Source organism: Cupressus sempervirens, chromosome 8 (assembly GCF_028749045.1).
Source record: "Cupressus sempervirens isolate cs-2001-9-10 chromosome 8, ASM2874904v1, whole genome shotgun sequence".
Classification (NCBI taxonomy): domain Eukaryota; kingdom Viridiplantae; phylum Streptophyta; class Pinopsida; order Cupressales; family Cupressaceae; genus Cupressus; species Cupressus sempervirens.
The window spans coordinates 339,314,248-339,336,000 of record NC_143125.1 but is presented as its reverse complement, the minus strand read 5'-3'; the positions used below and the strand labels follow the sequence as shown (position 1 = coordinate 339,336,000).

Below are 21,753 nucleotides of genomic sequence, written 5' to 3'. Positions count from 1 at the left end.
AATTTATGTTAGAAATTTGCACTTTTTTGAAAAATTTGAAACCCTAGCAGCTAGTTTATTTGAATGTTATTTGGATTTCAATTTATTGGCGTTGTTATTGGAATGTTGCTTGAATTCTTTGTTTAACTGTTAACTTTGATCTTGTTATAATTTATTTATAGGTTTTTTTTTTTAAATTTGTATGCATAAGGCAGCCCGCAGCAGTTTTAAATGGCAAACAAATGGCCATTGACTCCATGCCCTTCAGGCTACATTGGCACTAGGCCAAAGAATGCAAGAGATCAGGCATGGAAATATGCCTATGAAGCACCCGATGAACCAACCAAAGTGATTTGCATTCGATGTGAAAAAGTAATATCCGGGGGCATTTACCGGTTCAAATATCACATCGCAGGGATCTCAAAACATCATACGAATCCTTGTGAGAGTACAACAGAAGAAATAAAAAGGTTTGCAAATGCCTTACTCGCAGCTGGAGAGCAAAAAAAATTGCAAAGAGAGCGGAATAAATTGCATGTCAGGGCAGCCATAGCAGAGACCCAGGGCAATTTCATTGATGTTCAGGAGGAGGAGGCAACCATTGAGAGCATGGTCAGCTCTTATCGTGGGCCGCATGTCCGCAAATAGGGTGGTTTTTCTTTCACGAGTTCCGCTCCCAGTCCCACTCCTACACCTCCTAGCACTTCCGCACCATCAGGATGAGCAGGTGCTTCTGGGATAGGAAACTATTTTGTGCCAAGGCACACACCTAGTGCACAACCTTCATTAGAGGCCACTAGATGGAATAAGGAGGTCCATGACCAAGTGGACAATGCACTAGTAGATTTTTGGGTTTTCAACAACCTTCCTATTAGTGTTGTTGACACTCCCTATTGGGAGGCTTTGGCCACAGGGTTGACAATTGTAGGAAAGGGGTACAAGTCCCCTTCTCATTTTGTGTTGGGTGGCAGGTAAGCGAATAATTTTATTACACTCGATTTCCTTTTAATTTTTAACTTTTTACTTAGTTCTAAATTTTAATTAATTTATCTAGAAATTAGAATGTTAATTACTAAAGTCTAAATCAATTTAAAATTATTAAGAATCCAAGACATAACTAAATTTTGTTTTTGTAGGCTTATTGGAACTGTTGTTGAGAGGGCCAAAGCATTTGTTGAGGAACAAAAAGAAGAATGGACAAAATTTGGTTGCACCATTCTTTCTGACGAGTGGACGGATGGGAAGAGCAGGACCATAATTAATTTTTTGGCCTGCTGTAATGATAATGCGGTGTTCCTGAAATCAATCGATGCCTCCAGCAAGGTAAAAAATGCTCAAACATTGGCATTGATGTTGGAGAACATGGTCTTAGAGATTGGCATTGAAAATGTGGTGCAAATCATCACAGACAATGCTGCTGCATATGTATCAGCAGGTAAATCATAATTTTATGTTGCATGTGCATTGTGAATTTCACAAGAAGAATTTTTAATAGTTTGATATTTTTGAAAAGTTGGAAACAAATTAGTATTTTCTTCTACAATTGGCAGGAAAACTCCTACAGCAGGGGCACCCCACTCTCTCTTGGACCCTGTGTGCAACACATGTCCTTGACCTTCTTTTGGAGGACATGGGCAAACTTGAGTGGGTCACTCCAATTGTGGAGGATGTAAGGCGGGTGACAAAATACATATACAATCACCCGTGGGTCCTTAGCCTGATGAGAGAGCACACTTATGGCAAAGAAATTCTCAAGCATGCTGTCACAAGGTTTGCAACGATTTTTTTGACATTGCAAAGCATTCTTGATAATTTGGTTTCTTTGAAGCAAATGTTTGTTTCCAAAAAATGGCTTGATTCCACATTTTCAAAGAAGAGTGAAGGAGAGAATTTTGTGCGGATTGTGTTTGATAAATATTTTGCAGATAAGGCCTATGAAATACTAAAGGTAACTACAAAACTTTAAGTTTTAGTTTACACTTTACAACTTTATAACATACTAAGTTTGTAACTCAAGTAAATAATAATTTTGTAACTTGTCAACTAATTTCAAATTTATATTGCAGGTGTCTGAGCCTTTAGTCAGAGTTCTGCATTTGGTTGATGGAGACCAAACGCCAATGGGTGAACTATACGAGGCCATGGACAAGGCCAAAGAATCTGTCAAAAATTACTACAAGGGGGAAAGCATCAAATATGAACCCATTTGGCAGATCATTGATAGAAGGTGGAATAATCAGCTCCACCAACCCATTCATGCAGTAGGATATTTCCTCAACCCACGTTTTAGGTATACCGTAAGCTCATTCTTATTCAAATTTAAGTTAACGAAGACTTGAGTTCATTTTGCTTTCGTAGGGTGTTGGGTGTGTACTAAAATTGCAAGCCTTATTTGTTTTGGTTTTTGGTTTTAGGGTTGATGGTACATATGCAGATCCTGATGGAGAGGTCATTAGAGGCCTAAGTGAGTGCGTCCAAAAGATGGTAACCAGCGAGGAAACAAGAGATAAAATTAACGCTGAGCAAGAGATCTTCACTTCAGTAGGGGGCAAGGTGTTCTCCACTCCTCTTTGCAAGAGAGCAAGACTTACACAAACCCCAGGTAATACATTTGCAAACTTCTAAATCTCAAATGCTAAATTATCATTTATGTTTCACTTTTTGTTGTCTATTAGTATTTTCTAACTTGTACAATTTTTGTGATGCAGTGGCTTGGTGGACCACTTGGGGTGCAAGCACTCCAAATCTTGCAAAATTTGCTCTCAAAATCCTATCACAACCTTGCAGCGCATCACATTGTGAGCGCAACTGGAGTTTGTTTGAGGCCATCCACACAAAAAAGAGAAACAGGTTGTCCCAAAAGAGGATGAATGACATGGTCTATGTGCAATATAATCTTAAATTGCGCATGAAAAGGGCACAACAAGATCCTCCTGGGCCAATCGATTTGGATGAGATAGATCCTTATTATGATTGGACGGCATAGGAGCAGGCTCCCTTATTTACACAGGAGGACATCTCCAATTTGGAGAGGGAGGCCGCGAAGGAGGCTACGGAGGAGGAAGGGGGTGGAACTGGATATGACATCGAGGAGGGCGATGATGAGGATGATGAAATTGAGCTTACTGTAGAGGACCTTGACATCTTGCGCGCAACGAATGTGGAGCTACCGTCATCTAGTTCTATAGCTACACCATCTCCTGCATTGGCACAAACACAAACACAGACACAGGCATAGGCACAAACCCTGTGGGGTTCTAGTTCTAGAGCTTTACCCTCTCCCGCACTCGCTAGTAAAGCGACTGGGAAGAGGAAGATGTAGTCCTGTATTTGACATTTGTACTTATTTGTAGTCATGTTGATGTGCTTATTTGAACTCTTAACATTCGACACTTTATTTATGAGAATACAACTTCTCATGTGTTGTGAACTTGTTAGTTGTTAGTAATTTACAACTTGTAACTACTTACTTTTTAGTAATTTACTGATTAATAACTCTTTTTGCATTGATATATATCTAAACATGATTGTTTCTTATGTATTGTTAGTAATTATTAAATTAAGTCATTAGATACAAAAAAACATTGAATTCTGTAAAAAAATCGCATTTTTTAAATTAAAATTTAGTGGTTTTTGAGTTCCCGATTTTTTGCCAATTTTTCTCGATTTTTCCCGATTAAACTTTTTCAGGCCTAGGCGATTAATCTCCTCAGGCGATTTTTACATCAATGGCCTTGCCTACCAGATTGAGAACACTTGAGGAGATACAAAAGGCAGTTGCGCATCACAGCCCAAGCATCGACACTTCCATTTCAACCATGATGAGCGACATTGGGGTGGCACTTGATTTTGAAGACATTAGAGAAGAGGACATCGATGAGAAAAGACTTGGACCAAGATTAGATGAGTCAGGAAAGGTTGCTATCAAGAAGAAACATTTGGGCACCGTTTCCTCCCTCAATGCCTTTATCGATTTTGCAAAAGAGTATGAGAAGGACCATGAGAAGACACTACAGGCAGCATGATGAAATCAGCTGAGCTCAAGATAAAGCATACACCTTGCCCTGCATGATGAAATCAGCTAAGCTCAAGATAAAGCATACACCTTGCCCTCCCATGGAGGAAGTCAATGAAAGGCTAGCTAGGTTCATTGCCTTAGCTAAAAGAACGAAAGAAAAAGGGAGATTTATATTAGAAGATCATTTGATGTAAAGCCCAAGTGGCAATTTCTCTTTCTTCTAGGGTAGGATAAGTGTCTAATTTTGATTGGCCACCATTTTGGTGCCTTCTCATTGGTTGCTACTTTTTCATTTTTTTCATTGGTCCATTGATGAGGTGGTGTCTTCTCATTGGCCGATGGGGTGGCAACCCTAATTAGGGTTTCTAGGATTCAATCTGGATTGTCGATTTTGCCTCTTTATCTCTACCGTCGGTTGTACATTTTGGCCTCTATATAAGGCCCTTTGCTCTCATTTGTAATGGTCGCAGGAAATTGTTGCATAAGATAATGCCAAAAATCGCTATTTCTTTCTCATTGTTGTGACTTGCATGGTGATTAAGAGCTTTTGGTATTGTTGCATGGTTTCTACTTCCAATTGTTAGCATTAGAATTCCCTTTGAAGTTGTTCAAGTAAATTTGATTTCAAGAAGTTGTTAAGTAAGATTAAGGGTAAAATAGATGGATAGTTGCACGATAGCATTGGTAGATGTTTGATAAGGATCAATACTAGGCCACTAGCATCATAGTGGCTTGTTGGGAAGCCTTGTGTGGTAAACTAGTTCATTTTCCTTTGAATCATTGCATCTATGGAGGTGGAGCCGCCAGTAAACTTTCATTAGATTTAATCCCCCTACATTTGCTAATCTTTCCATTCATAGGAGTAGGAGTAGAATAGCAAGTAGTTAGGAGTTAGAATTTTGGAGAGGAAAGCTAGAAAGACGTAAGTCATAAGAACATTCACCCTCCATCACTATCACCCTCTCCATCAACATCATCTAGCATTCACACCGAATCACCATCACCATCATTCCCCCAAAGTCCAAGTCATCCTCAAGCAAACAACGTAAGGCCACCTACGTGATTACCAGCAAATCACATCGATATATTGAGTTAGTATCCACAGGTGTAAGGAACATTGGAGTTATTCTCATGTCCCATGAGTATTAACTTTTCAAGAGAGGAATTGTGCATTTGATACTCCGTATCAGATATTCAATTGCTATATGTTATGTAGTGGTACAAAAACTGACATCAACAAGTTGTCCTATAATAAGATGAAGTAGTAGGCTTCGAAGCAAATTTGCATCTAGGTGTAGAAGCCTCTAAGTTTCAGGCCTTCTTCATGGCATCCTACAATGAGGGTGGGTCTAATGACTTAACCCAACTCCTAAGTGGCTCAACGAGATCCTCAATGAAGAGCATAACCCTCCTCTCTGATATGCCATAGACCATCACCAACAATCGCTGGAACTCACTGATAAATGCCTCCAAACTAACTGTCTGTCACAACTGGGCCAACTCTCTAACATAATCCTCAAGGTCCTTGTCAAAACGCTCTATCAATCTATTAATGAACTCCTGATATGATGTGATCTAATCATGATGGAGAGATACTAAGCCGTGGTACCACCAGTCATGCGCAACTCCATCAAGGTGTAGAACAACAAATCTAATGGTGTCCTCCTCAGTCATAGGATGTAAAGCTAGGTAGGTGTCAAGCTTGTGAACCCAAGGTCTAGTAGTCACTCTATTGCTCCCATCAAAATGTGCCAATGTCAATTTACAAGCCACCTGTTGAAGCTCAATTTGCCTAGGCTGCTATCTATCAAGAGCTGGCATACCCTTGGAATACTCACACTTCTCTATCAGGTACCTGTCAAAGCTCAAATTATCCTTCAGTGCCTGGGGTAGAGCATCCCACTCAGCAAAATGAGCTACAACATCATCAACAAAGGGTGCAGCCTTAGTAGTACTAACTGCATCCAACTCAAGTCTCAAGAAAGTAGGTCTATGTGGCCTATCATGAGCCCCAATATAACCTGTCCTATCCAACCTATCATTAATCCTGACACGATCCTCAACCCTGTGTCTGTGATCAACTCTAGACCCCTCATCCACTCATGATCTATTGGAACCAATTGAAACATCACGAGCTCTCTCTACTCTAGCCTTGTGGGAGAGCTAATTGTTGCAAGGTGTCAGATAGTTGTTGCAGTACACCTGTCATCTGTTGTTGTTCGGCCGCAATATTCCTAAATGTCTACATGGCCTCTCTATCGACCTCAAAATCAGTACCTCGAAGTCCAAAACCACCCAGACTACCAAAACACCAAACTGAATCTCAGGCTCTCCTTCTCTAGGAGAAGTACCTCCTCTATGGGTATAATGCATACCCTACACAAATCTCCTGTTATCCTCCATGATGCTGAAACCAAACTCAAAAATCAAAACTGGAAATAAATCTAATAAATGATGCACTGTTGAATAAGCCCAATTTCTGCAGGCTAGCAAGAAACCGCTTTGATACCACTGTAAAGATCCTACATATCCTCTGACTATATTACTGATGCTAATAAATAATGTTTTTGTATATTTTGTGCTTTTCAAATTTTTTTGATTTTTGGATTAAATTATTTTTTTGATTTTTTGCAGAAATATAAAGACAAGACAAATTTGAGAAAATAACACACTTCCAAATAATTTCCAAAATTTATTTGCTGAAGAGAAAACAATTCAATTAACAATAGCTCCACAAATCAATTCAATCGTCCAACAATTAAAGAACCTAATTGAAGTTTTAGATGCCTCTGATATGGTTCATGAGAAATCGCAAGACTCCAAAAATATGTGTTGCAGAATTGGAGTAATCTGCAACTTGTCCCAATTCAATATGGCAGCACAACTAGCATGGAAGGATCACCCAACTGCAATGTGATTGCTCAATCATGAACGCGACCCAACACCAAGGAAATCATAGGCCAGAGATAAAGACAGGGCTTAGGAACAATATTGCTATGCACAAATGAAATACGGCTAAGTCCCAAATCAGCCACAACCAATATAAGCCTGGTGGATTGCTAGAAACTAAAATGACAGGTAATATTATATTGCCACTAGTCCAATGGTGATGGTCAAATGTAATTCGATCACCCACACACTCTGTAGAAACAATCGACCAACTCCCAAGACAATTCAAATCACCAATAGCAAAATTGACAAACTCCCAGGGTAGTTTGATTCATCAATATGCAGACACTAGTTCATTAGTCATTCTCCTTAGATTTTCTTCATAGAGAAACCAATAATTCAAAGCCAATCTCCAAGATACAGTAAGCACAGGAAGAGATTTGCAAATAGTTATACCTTAGTAACAATTTGCACAACTTCTCAAAGCAATTCTCAGTATTTCACAAACCCTCAGCCAAAATATTAAGTAGAGAGAAATGTATATTAATCAAGATGATTCATATTCTCCCAAGAAGTCATATTTATAATGCATTTTTGAGCCAATTAGCTTCACGTACGCACCTTTCACTTAGAAATAACTTTATAATATATAGTCTGATTTCTTTATAATATAAAGCACAATAATAATTAAGTGTGCATTAAATACTCATTAAATCCCATTATACTTGAAATAAATATGACTTCACCAAATAATCCATCTAGAGATTGAGAGCAAAAATGCCAAGCGACCACCCTAGGCCTGAACTGGTCTACTAAAAATAGTAACTGGCCAAAAGTGACTTACTAAAAATTGTAAGTCCCGAAATAGTAATCTCGCAACAAAGACCCCCAAATCCAAACATCAGCTCACGAGGGTCACAATGATGAGCTGACAAAACCATATTCCAGAAACTTGCTAAATTGGGGACATTACAATGCCATTTCACTGATTAGAAGATCGTTTTTGTTCTAGCTATTTTCATATTTATCTACTTTATATTGTTTCGTTCATATACAAGTCACCACCTATGTTCTTACGGCAGATATTTCTGTCACATTCTATTTGCATCGCACTTTTGGCATTGTGTGTACATGTGGCATTGTATGTATTACTATTTTTTGTATTCAAGTCTTCTATTAAAGATGTTGGTTACTATTTGAAGTTCAATGACACTCATTATTGTCAGTTTATTTGTTGTGGCGGTGACTCTTTATTATGATGGTCGATTCATGTTATTGTGCGCAGGAATGAATTTGGAAACCGTCAAGTATCTTGGTGAATGGGAGTTTTCCCAAGTGTTTTGTAGAGTCTTCTTTTGCTCTCGACAACCATTATTATTATTATTCCGTTTATATAGCACCCATGCATTGCAGAGGACTGCCAAAAAGTCAGAGACTCTTTGCATTCTATCCATTCATTCTTTATGGGACATGAAATATAGTTACTGGATTTTATTGGAGTGTGTAGTGATAGAGAAGAATCTTCCGTATCAGCTATCGCAGAGATTTTTTGATCCTTGCATATTCTTCAGCTTTTTTTACTACTTCTTTAGAAAGGAGACTGTTATGTTCAATATAGTTCTCAGATTTTAGAGTTCCTGTGACAAGTTTTCTGGAAGTTCTCAGAATTTTGAGATATAGTTTTCTGAGTCGTTCAAGTTCATATATATATATCAGTGATTTCTGTGGTGCTCGATGAATGGGCAGTATATATATATAATCAGTTTAAGTGATTTTATAGAACTGACGTCAAGTCTTCTGTAGGCAATATTCTGGTGATTTATTTGGTTCTGATCATTTAGTGATCATTATATGTTGTAGATCAGAGTTTCTCTTTGTATTTGATTTGATAAACTGATAAAGGAATCATCTTTTGATGTCACCGAGGGTTTTCCCAGGATAATGACTTGTGTTATCTGTCACTTGTGTTTCACATTTCAGTTATATCAAGTTATATGCTATTCTGGTTCTTGTAAACTTAACATTAACAACTGCCATCATCTATCGACATAGATACTGACCCCAAACTGCATGTTGGTTCTTGCGGATGTTTTTAGGACATGTTGTGCCACCTTCTCTCTGGGACAACAGCTTGCTAAAAGGCTGGGCCTTACATGGCTAAATAGTCCATTCAACTTTGACCAAGTCTTTCTTAATATCACCTCCTAAAATAAGGTTATGCTGCTGTTACAACCATGTGAATGGTAGGCTATATATATATATATATATATATGATGTTGTTGCTTCTAGTTTATTAAAATTATTGTAATTATTTATTTCTAGTTTATTTTTATTATTGAATTCAATTCTGAAAAGGGGACATCATGTACATTCTCATTGCATAATACACCTACCACCTTCCCACTCTATGCTTTGCGCACACACATGAATGTTCAATACGTCTAATAAATTATGAAATGTGAACACATTGAGTTTAAAATCTTACAGGAAGAATTATCAGGTCATATTCTGATGCTGCAGCATCTTCAATAAGCTTGTCCGCAACAAATTTTACATTTCTGGAGCCCACAATCTCTCTTGTCTTCTCTGTTGAAGCAACAACAACATTTGCTCTGGCTCTTCTCAAAATATCAATTACTATGACAGCTTCCATCTCCTCAGATCCATTAGCAACTGGCACGAGCACCTATCAATAAAATATTAAAAATGTATGTACTGCAATTAACTGAAATGCTAAACACAGACCAATCAATCAAATAAGGAAAATCATGTTCTACTTTGTTATTAGAATCTTATAGAAAAGTCACATTTTATGGGCAGAATTATGATATCATTTCATCAAACAGGGAACATTCTATTCAAAGAAAAAAAATTAAATTCAAAGCTACCAGTAAATTACTGATTCTTAAAAGAATTACAGCTTCCTAAAGACCTTCAACTATTATCAAAATGTCTATTGAAAAAGAGAAATACCTGCCACAAAATAAAGTTGCAATAAAAGTGCTGCTTGTGCCAACAATAATTCGTATCACAATAATATTGCACACGGTATAGTCAATCGTTGCAGGTTGAAAATGTCAAATACAATGAAGCCAAACCATATTAAAATAGATTCTACACGTCAGAATCCCATATATTATGATGATCACTATCCAAATAAATTGCATACCTAACTCTGTCACAATACCTGACTTCCAAATCAAGACTAAATTTCCAACCAGTCCATTTGTGCTACAAATGTCCAATTGTAAGTGCAAGATAAGATATGAAATTCCGATGTGATCCCTTAAAGGTAAGTGGATCTCATGTTTTGTTTGTACAATATGATTTGAAAAGGTTTCTATTGCAATCTCTTTTTTTGTAATGTCCTAAAAATGATGGATCCAACCAGCACAAACAAAATTTTCTGTCTACCAAAAGAGCACATTTTATGGTGCAGACTGTCTGGAAGCCTCAATTCGAAGTCATAAAAACCAGCAGGTAAACTACATTAAAAAAATAAATTTAAAACAGTAAGATATTAATGTTTCATTTTTTCATTTTCATATGCCCGTGCTTTCTAGCTGCCACTTTTATAAGTATTTGTCTCAATTTTTTGTGACGAAGGATCATCAATTGAAGCATATGTGCAGGTGAACAACATTTTTCTAAAAAAACTTAGTAATTTCTGATGCTATAGTGCAAACACAACCAGCAGTAGCTGCAAATGCCCCATGATTCAACGAGAAAATAAAATATAAATAATTACCTGCAGTCAGACACATGCAAGTCTCCAAGAAAGGAATCAATGAAAACCACCAGGATTACAAGAATTATTAAAGCAGATACAAATGGAGCATGAACAGTCAAATATTTTCTTATATTTATAATGCAACTGCAAACAAACATTGAGATTCTGAATCACAAATTTGAATTCATTCTTCACAAGACACATTCTGACAGTCAAGAATCTCACAAACCTAGCCCCCAAAAGTGCAAAAATTGAACTATGGGAAACATAAAGGTTCTGTAGCAGTCTTGCCCCTTCCTATGATGCCTCACTTGGCAACCTTGATTTAGAAAATTTGTGGAGAATGCTGCTTTGCCCCTGTTTGGGATTGGCTGCTTGTTATATATTTACATTGGATTGTGAACATTGCTTACCGTGAGGATAGATTTGGACTTAGATTCATGTATATACCTTGATTATGATGCTTCTCTAAAATCCGTAATTCTGATAGTTTAAATTGAAATTCAGATATGAATGCAATCTTGCTTGAGCATTTATCTTTCAGAAATAAAGGTAATTATCTGATGATAACATTCATCTTAGATGGCAGCTATGTTAAGTAAAGTGGTGTGATCCTGTGTAAGTGCACATGTGCAGGTCATGAGTACAAGTAGTTGCCAAAACTAGTATGTGACAGAGAGGAATGACTGGTCCCATAGGGTGGTGATTGACTCAAGCCAGCAAAGGTGGCTTGAGCAACAGGCAAGGTAGAAATCAGAAAACAAAAAGGCTTGTGATCAATGCCAAGACGCTGGGTCACAAGGTTCATGGTCGTCTATGTGTTTGACAAAGATTAAATGCACATAAATTCAATAAGGACAAAATTTGTGAAAACCAAAATAGTGATTAATTTTCACTAATATAGATCTAACCTGAATACTTTAAATATATTTAATTAAATTTATTACAAATACATTATTTATAATTTTATATTATAACAAATCAAAAATATTAAAAATGTAAATAAATTTAAGCATTGCAAATATATTAAATATATTGATTGTTAAAATTTTCAAATAAATATTTTTAGTTGTTATATTTCAATGTTAGAAAAAACAAAGAAAGGTAACATTTTTACCCTCCATGTACTACTACATGTGAATATTTATTATAAATAAATAAATAAAGACAAGTCATATGGTAAAAATAAACTAAAGACAGTACGCAAATAAATAAATAAAGAACAAGGGTGTAAGATGCCCACCTCTGTGACCTCACATAGCTCCCTATTGCAACATCTACTACAGCCATTTCTTGCAGTCTTGCAGGTTCTTGATGCTCACCTCAACATCAAGCTCCCATGTGCCCATGCAATAGTCTTCTACATGCCGTTATCACTTGTTTTTGCTTCACTCAGTATAGGCTCAATGATGAACATGACAGTCTGGAATCTAGATCCTTCAACATCGAGCAGCCACCTCTTTATTTCTATACATTTTTTAATATAAATCCTAGCTACTTAGCATACAAATTTCATGACAAACGGAAAATATTTTCTAAGGTTTTCTTAAAGTTCATCGGGTTTCAAACTTTGTGGACTAAGTTCAGTAAGCCCTATGATATAGTCTGCATGTAAACGAGGTATTGACAATTAAATAAATCCAGATAAGACAATCTCTTCTAGAAAAGAAAGAGTTTGCCAAGAAAGACAATTGTCAGAAAAAAACTAGAAACCAAGGTTGCACGGGGACAGGGGTACTTGGGTACTTAGGGTACCGGTACAGGTATGGGTATGACTATTTTCCAAAATAGGGGACGGGGGTTCTTGGGTATGTCAAACTTTTTTTTTTTTATAATTTAATATTTATAGAAGATCTGAAATTCTGAGTCATGAAAATAGTTTTTAAAACAAACAGTGATAAAATATACAAATGTAACGTATTGTTTTCAATTTCAGATTTGTTATATGTTTGTTAAATAATATATGATAAATGTTTAGATGCATAACAGAGAAGGCAGACTTCAAACATGAACAAGAAGATCATAAATCATATAACAATGACATATTGCAAATGATAAACTTCTGAATCGAACAAGTGAGGGGGGTTCTTGGGTATGTCAAACTTTTTTTTTTTAATAATTTAATATTTATAGAAGATCTGAAATTATGAGTCATGAAAATCAGAAAATGGTTTTTAAAACAAACAGTGATAAAATATAAAAATGTAACGTATTGTTTTCAATTTCAGATTTGCTATATGTTTGTTAAATAATATATGATAAATGTTTAGATGCATAACAGAGAAGGCAGACTTTAAACATGAACAAGAAGATCATAAATCATATAACAATGACATATTGCAAATGATTTAATCATTATTGTATCAAAGTTTCAAACTGTTTATGTATTGAATAAAGCTTGATAAACATACGCAAACAAAAAATCAGAAATCTTAATCAAGGTCCTTAGTGATGATACTCTCCACTAAGTACCCGGTAGTTGGGTACGCATACCAGGGGTGTGGGTACATGTACCCATGCAACCTAGGTAGAAACAGTGCCATCATCCACACAATCTGTGAGTGACTTCCTCAGCCTGTGCCATCATCCACACAATGTGAGACTAATGTTTGTGAATCAACAATAGGTTGATTCTTCTTGTTTGTAAGACAGCAAATGGAGAAAGTGTTACAAAAATAAATTGTAGAATTCCTTCATGAAGGTTGTCAATGAGATCATGAAGGTCATTTCAAAGTTCTATTTGAATTTTAAATTGTACCCTTCAAGTATGCTTTTTCTAAATTCTAATCACCACGTGATGGTAAGACTTCTTAATTTTTATTTTCAATGCAGTTTTAATTTTTTGCAGGTGTTGGAGCCTTTAGTTATGGTGGTGTGCCTGAACAATGGAGAACAAAACCAATGATAATGTCATGGAAAAGGCCAAAGAGACCATCCAAATGTAATAGGAGAGCTAAATTTCCAAATTGGCATTTTTTTCCTTTTCATTCCCAAAATCAGAACTAAAACTGAAATGCCCGTGCTTGCGTCCAGGGTTCCATTTTTTCCAAGACCAATATGTTTTTTCTGAACAGCACGTGTACTCCTCTGAATTGAATAGTGAAGTGATGATATTGGACCAATTTAAACCGATTTCAATTGCTGTTTGACTACTAAAAAGAAAAAGAAAAAGAAACTTATGAACATAACATGTCTACTCTAGTCAAGATTGCTATTATTCTCATTCACGTTCTAGACACAAACAAATACCAAGTTTGCAAAACATTATCTTAAATTTGCAAATAAAAGACATTACATGAACACAATGGACAAGAATAAAAGGCGCATGAAATTTTTAAGTGTGTAGTCATATACTTGTCTATTGTCTGATCATGTTGACTATTCAACTATGTATTAATTGTTTGTATAAAGTTTTTGCTGCCATCAGGTAGTTATAAGTGTCAATTGGCTGATGGTCATGTTCCTCTTGGAAAATGTTGGGTCTTCCTTTTGGAAAATGTTGGGTCCTTCAAATATATATTGCATCATCAAGGAAAGCAGTATGATCTAGTTAGATCAACTCAAGTTCCCGGCTAATCATCTCTTGTCTTGTTTTGTAATAACTTCATGTGCGAATAAAGATATACTTTACTCCTATATGAGATATGCACTGTCATCTTCACTATTAATTTATGTACTTATCCTATCAGATATAGAAGTAAGCATTCAGCGCCATTGTCGAAAGCATTCAGGTTAGATTTGAGTGATTCATACCCTTAGATCACAATAAAAGTGAGAAGAGGCCACAAGTTGGTCAAGGTTGTTACATCCTTTTCTTCTAGCCATTTTATTTTATAGTTGTAATAATTATCTCAAGTGAAGTGCAATAATAATGGTTTAATAATTTTCAGGTATTTCAGTTAAGAAGATTTGCTGATGAAAATACATATGTATATCTGGTTCTATTAATGGAAATAATACTAGGAGTATTTATATATTTCTTATGCAGAATATTTGGAAATGAATTGCAATATGAATTCTCTGAAATTGATGCATATTTTACTATGTTCCACAGGGATGCGTCCCCTAGTATTTTTGCCTCGTACCCATACCAGGTACAAAATGTGGATGTAGGTATCGATTTTCCCCATTCCCTGGGCTGTTTCAGTTTGCAAAAATTATGGACCGTCCGCGAGACACCATTTGGAAGTGGGCAGGAAATGCAGGTATAGAATTCAATACCGGGGACGACAAATCCATCCCTCGACCATACTTGGTAAGGAACCCCGTCCCCGATTTTCTAGAATGGCGACAACAAAAGAAAAAGCCAAGAAAATTGTTTTTTTAATATCTCTCACCTCTGCACGGGCCCATATGGATGTTGGGGTATAGTAAAATATTCAAACCCTATTTTGGCTTTACAAAATAAAAGGCTGTTAAGTTTTTTGTTCATTTGGAGTTTTTTCCAAGTTGTGAAGAGGAAAAGAAAAACAACAGCAGCAAGAGAAGAGTGCATTTTGAAGTGCAAGAGGAGGTTTTGCCTTCATTTCTTCTTCATTTCAGTATGTGTTTTATTTTATTTTTTGTTCAATTCAAACTTTATTGTTATTTGTTGTCATTTTTCAATTATTTTTTATCACATAGAGAGGGCATGTTAAATGAAACATTGAAATATTCATTTTTTCCATAACTTGCAGCAATATAATACATTACAAAATCCAAAAACATGAGCAGCGATGAGGGTGAGGGAAGTAGTGATAGCATGGATGTTGCCATGCAAGAAACTCAAATATCACATTTACAATTTTACAAAGACAAAGAAAAAGTCCTAGTTCAGCCATGGATGATTCTTCAGCTGATATAGATGACCCTATGGAAGATGCAACAATATCTAATCCATTTGAGTGCCCTTCCAAAGTTCTCAACAAACGTCTCCTACAATTTTCCATAACAGTAGACAAAAATAAGAAAATAAATTTGGGGGGTAGTAGGGAATGGGAGTGCCATGTAAAAAACATTATTTTGGGAGCTACACAAGAGTGTATTGTCACCTTTTATGGATAGGTGGGCAAGGGGTGAAAGGTTGCAAAAATAATTACAGACAAAGACAAACTTGAGGCCAATAGGATGTATATAAGTTGTATGTGGAGGGCGAGGCATTGAAAGCAAGGAGTCCAATAGGTACCACACCCACCCCCACACCCACACCCACTCCCACTAGCACTACTAGTAAACAGAAGGGAAAGTCCAAGCAATGTGGTGAATTATTTAATATACAAGCAAAAGAGAAAGCTGAAGAGTCCATTGGAAGATTTCTTTTTGCTCCTGGTATACCATTCCATGTTTCTCGTTCCTCAATTGTATAGAAAAATGTGCAAAGATATATATGTTGTTGGTCTCTCATTTATACCACAAGGAGAGACTAAATTATGCACCACTATCCTTGATAAAGAGTACTCAAAAGTAAGCATTTTGATGGAGGATACGAGACAAACATGGATGAGTGATGGATGCTCTATCATCATAGATAGTTGGACCATCAAACATCAACCACTCATCAATTTGATTGTCACTAGTAGAGTAGGGGCCTATTTTCTTAGAGCCATTGATTGTTCAGGAAAAAGGAAGGATGCATCCTTCCAATTTCAGATTTTGAAGAATGCTATAAAAGAGGTGGGGCCTTCAAATGTTGTGCAAGTAGTCACTGATTCGGCCCGAGTGTGTAAGCTAGGAGGATTGATGATAGAGAGCACCTATAGACACATTTTTTGGACCCAGTGTTGTGTACATGCATTGAATAACACCTTGAAGGACATTGGGAAAATTGATTGGACAAAGACTACGATGTGCAAGGCTAGAGATGTGCAAATGTTTATTTGCAATCATCACACATCTCTTGCATTATTTAGGACATTTTCCAAAAAAGAATTCCTCAAGGCCTGTGGAACTAGATATGCTAGCTACTTCGTTTTGTTGGAGAGGATGCTTGAAGTCCAAGAAGCCTTACAATCCATGATGGTCAATGCAGAGTGGAATAGATGGCATGAATCAAGCACCCCGAATGAAAGAAGTGTGAAAACAAAGAATCTTGGATGATAATTGGTGGACCACAATGAGATAAGAAACTTAAATAATTATTATTGCTGATTTAATAAAAATATTTCTGATTTTAGAATTTGCTGATTTTTAGGAAATTATGATGTTTCTCACTTGTAATTTGCTTTCATTTGCAAATACATTTGCTCCTTCATTGACTCTATTGTGTAGGTCATTAGATATGTTGATATTGACTCTCCAAGCCTTGGAGAGATTTATGAGACCTTTGATAGCATGCTTGGGCAGGTCAAGCAAGCTATTAAAAATAAGGAACCGAAACCGACTTTAGAGTTCTATGAGGAGCATCTTGAGCCCATTGCGATGAAGAGGTGGAACATTATGAACACCCCACCTCATATGGCAGCATATGCAGTCAATCCTAAATGGCATGCACCACGGCCTAGGAGAGTGCCTCCATTTGCTGATGAGGAGGTGAGTCTGATTTAAGTTTTAAGTTTTTAACAGTTTAAGATTTAAATTTCTGATTTTTTAATATGTTTTTAAATTTTAATTTTACTTGTAAAGTTTCTAAATTCTAACTTCTAATTTTTTGTTTGTTCAATGTAGGATTAGGAGGGCTTCTTCAAGGCCTTTAAAAAAATGTGTAATGGAGAGGATGTTGAAAAAATTTCGGGACAATGACTTTAATTTGCTGATCTTCATGGTCCAACTTTTGGTAGACCAAAGGCAAGGAAAGATGGAGCTACATTAGCTCAAAAGGACCCGATTGGATGGTGGACATGGCATGGTAAAGATGCACCTAAGCTGAAAGCTCTTGCCATTTGTCTTCTTTCACAAGTTGCGAGTTCCTCTACTACAAGGAGGAATTGGTCTACATATAGCTTCATCCAATCAGTCAAGAGGAACAACCTTACCTCTAGACGATCGAAAAAGCTTGTAGTTGTTCACAGTGTATTACGACTCGAGGAGCGATAGAGTCTTGAGTATCAACAGACTCCAACAATATGTTGGGATGTTAATCCCAAAGATGCATTGCAAATTGATGAGGATGACACACCTCCAGGGCTGCTTGGTGTTCCATTGGATGAGGACCCTCTGCCTACCCCTGCCAGTGATTCAAAGGGAGAGGTTGACTCTGATTTTGATTTAGATATTGACTTAGATTCCTAGAGAACAGCCATATATTTGGTTCTCTGCTTTGCAAATACTCAAATACATTATTGCTTTTGATTATTATGGAGTTGGACATCTCATTTAGACTTCTAGTGTGTACTTTATGTCATTTTGATTTCATGCATGTTACATTGAAAATTGGAGCCTTTGGGCGCTTTTGCTATATGTATGCAATATAAGGATATATCATTTAGCATAATGTCATTTGAATCTTGATAGTTTTCAATTTCTATGTATTGAGCTTCTTAAATGTCTATGACTCTATGGTGAATGGTTTATAAATTATGATATGCATATTTGATTTCTCTCTATATAATAAAACTCTATGTTTTTAATTGTCGTCCCCTGATGTCCCATCCCCTAAAAAGTCCCTATCCCAGAAACTCCATGGAGCATATATATTTTATATTGATTTTTGAAATGTGTGACCATTGCAATGATGTGAATATCTAATCCTTCCATGTTGGTAGTTGTAGGAGAAACCATCCTGCAAGTAGGGAACGAGTATCATAAGCCTAGGGGCACACAAACATAAGATGAAAGTCAAGAATGTCATCCGAGCTAGAACTATCTATTGTCAGTTACTTAAATTAGGGGTGTAGTATTTTAATCCCTAGCTAGTGTTCTAGGCGTAGAGACTCCTCATTGATGTTAATGAACCTTAGTAATGATTAATTAATTGATCCTATGTTTTTGTATGTTTTGCATTTAGTTCCCATATGGGATGTCTCGCTATTGCTTTGTGTCATCCTACAACAAATATATAAATATACATACAAATATATGTATATATACAAACAAGTCTATGCGTATAAGTGTATGTGTCTATATATTTATCATTATGTATTCTAGATTAATTATATACAATAAAACATGTGGAAATGACCGCCCCCCCCCCCCCCCCCCCCAAAAAAAAAAAAGCTCGCATACCCAGCAGGATGAGTATTTGGCATTCTCAAGGCCCCCCATTACTACCTTGATGCCACCATTGTGTTTATCAAGATGCAGAGATGTCCAACCATCCTTACGACTTTGAGGGATGCCCAAGCATCCCTTGACCATCCTAGGGATGTCAGGACACCTCCCCTTGCCAAACAGTGTCAACATGAGAAAAGTTCAAATTTTTTTTTAAGTTTTAACAATTATATTAGGGTTCTATTCAAACTCTAAAAGGAAGTGGGTCCCATTTTGGCCACTCCAGGTATACATAAGCCCGTCCAAACTTTAGTTTTTCCTCATAATTGGATTTCAATTTGTTCCTTTGGTAGATCTTGACCATGAGGGGTCCAGCAGCTCTAGTGACAAGTTGTTTGCCTTGGGGGATGATTACAGAGCTCCCCTCACTACATTTTGACATGATTATGTACTTGTTTTGATATCATGCTACTCATTGTAATCATCTATATGATATCTTTTATATAATATAAATCAGAATCTTCTATTTGCTAATAATTTGAATTTTTTGATTTTTAATTTTTAATAGTAATTGGTAATTCGATACTTAATGTTCAATGTTCAAATATTTTGCATTCTATATTGGCCTTGGGTTTAGTTAATATGAATTTCGTTCCACTACAACATACAAAATCAAACACTCAAAATTTTGGAATGAAACACCAAATACTCAATACTCTCTTGAAAATAGATGCTCCTATGCTAAACAATGTGTTCAAATTGTGTGATCAAATAAGGCAAACTCAAGGTTCTTTCCTAATGTGGACTTTCACTCAATGGGATATGTTGGTTATTATGAAGGGACTTATGTTATTCATTCAATGGATATCAACTTGATTTCAACTTATTTAAACCAACAATTTCAAGGAAACGGTTTCGAGAAAGCTCTTCTACTCCTAGAATGCAAGTACATATGGATGTTTTTGTGACTACTAGATTTTGTTTACTCATCAACATCAACCATGCTAGTGCAATCTCCCATGGTAAATGTAAGATGTTCAAACTACCACAATTTCATTAACACCATCCATTGATGCATATCAATGCACAAGCAATAATGTGCATATCAATGTTCATATAAATATGATTTGACCACGCAAGGCCAACTTACAATCAGCAAGTTGCTAGTGGTTCGTTCTATGTAATGTCCCCATTTTTAGCAAGTTCCTGCAGTTGGCCAGGTCAGTTCACCATCGTGACCCTTGTGAGCTAACGGTAGGATTTGAGGGTCTCAGTTGTGTGGTTATAGGTTTTCTAGCAGTCTATGGTGTGTTTTGGCTCTGTTTGAGGGACTTACTATTTATAGTAAGTCAATCTGTTGGTTCTAATGAGCTCAGTTGAGTTAGAAGAGTCAGGCAATGCTCTCAGTTTTTATTTTGAGCTTCCAGTTTGAGTTCCAAGAATCTTGGAGAGAGAGAGTGTCTATTTATAATAAGTCACCCTGTTAGGTTCATTAATCATCTTTCATCATCAGGATCACTTAGGTGTTGTCAGATTTCGATTCTGATGCTTCTTTAGTTGTTTTCGCAAGATGGGTGAATTATTATGATTATTCATCTAAATATGTTGAGGTTGCTATTTTTGTTGGTGTTGTTTGTTGGTCACCTCAGTATCATAGATCGTTGGAATCGGGATGAAAATTTTTAAATCGTGGGATCAAGAAACAATAACCTTACATGTCAGAATATTTAGTTATGGTGGAAAAGGTCATTTTCAGAGCTAAAAGCAATTAATAAATTAGATTATAATGACACTTTATTATATTTTAATGTTGTGTGTGGGAAGCTTCTTAAGTGAAGCTCATTTGATGAGCAAAGCATTCAATTGAGTATTTATTTGTGACACTTCTGAAGTTCTGTAATTTTGTACCCTTGCTGAAGTATAAGGGTTTGGGATCTACAGCCGAAGTATTGTAGAGTCAATTCTAAGATTGCTTGGCAAATTGTGCCGAGGTATGCGATTTGTCATTTCTCCTACTGTATTAACTATCGCTAAGGAGAAGTTTAATTTTTTCTTGCTACTAGAGGTTGTTCTGAAATTCGTGAAGGGACTCACTAGAATTCTTATATCAAATTGTGTGTTGGTTAATGTGAAGTTGGTTCAGTGCCAATTTATATCTGTTGTTGGCTGTTATTTTCAATCTACACTTTGGGAGCACGATTTTCCAAATCTGGAGTTGCATTGGTTGGTTGAAGAATTAATTTGCTGCTATTGGTCTTCATTTCAAAGGGTATCAAGGCATGTCTTACCTGTAAGTTCATGGAATGTAACTTCTAATTTTTCTGGATATTGTTAATTTAGATAATAGGGGATATTTTATCAACTGGGTTGTTGGTATTTTGTGAAAATACTCAGTATCTAAGTTGATATTGAAATCTAGAATTTTTTAGTTGTATATTCCCTATGTAATATCCAAATATTTGAGTTGAAATTATTATTGTTATTGCAATATCTTCTATTTTTTTGCTATATTATTGTATCAAAAATTGTAAAATCTCAAGAACAAAAAAAAGAAATCAATTATTTAGCAGAGATTGTTTGAGAGCCAACAAGGTTTATTTCAATGGTATTAAAGCTTGTTTGCAAAGTGTTTGACGAAATGTCAAACAACTGATTATAAAAGAAAGTTATAACCGGTTGGGGTTATTACAGTGGTATCAGAGCGGTTTCTTGCCATCCTGTGGGGTAGGAAAATATGTTTTATTTCAGATCTATTGTTGTTTGCAGAGTGACCAGCACTCTAGCTTTTTCCAGCTATGGACCAATACCAGAGGCTTTTTAGTTCCAGGAGCTAGCAAAGTAGTGTGAAAAATAGCAAGAAATTAAATGCCTTGAGAGAGAGTATGGAGAAACTTAAGCTTCATCAACAGAGGTTGGCAAAGAGCTTGTCGAATCCAGAGACAGTTGAGAGAACCGCGAGGTACGTTGTTTCCACCTTTAGAAGGTCGACGAGAAGGAGGCTTGAGTTTTCCCC

The 21,753-nt window shown here is 36.3% G+C and overlaps 1 protein-coding gene across 1 annotated transcript in view; it reads right to left on the bottom strand.

The window, feature by feature from the left end:
- LOC149542730 (protein DJ-1 homolog A-like) overlaps window positions 1-21,753 on the bottom strand; it is a 176,468-nt gene that overhangs the window by 14,396 nt on the left and 140,319 nt on the right. The window contains exon 6 of the mRNA XM_089797610.1: window positions 9,372-9,572. Coding sequence (XP_089653736.1) covers window positions 9,372-9,572 — 201 coding nt within the window. The remainder of the gene's footprint in view (window positions 1-9,371; window positions 9,573-21,753) is intronic.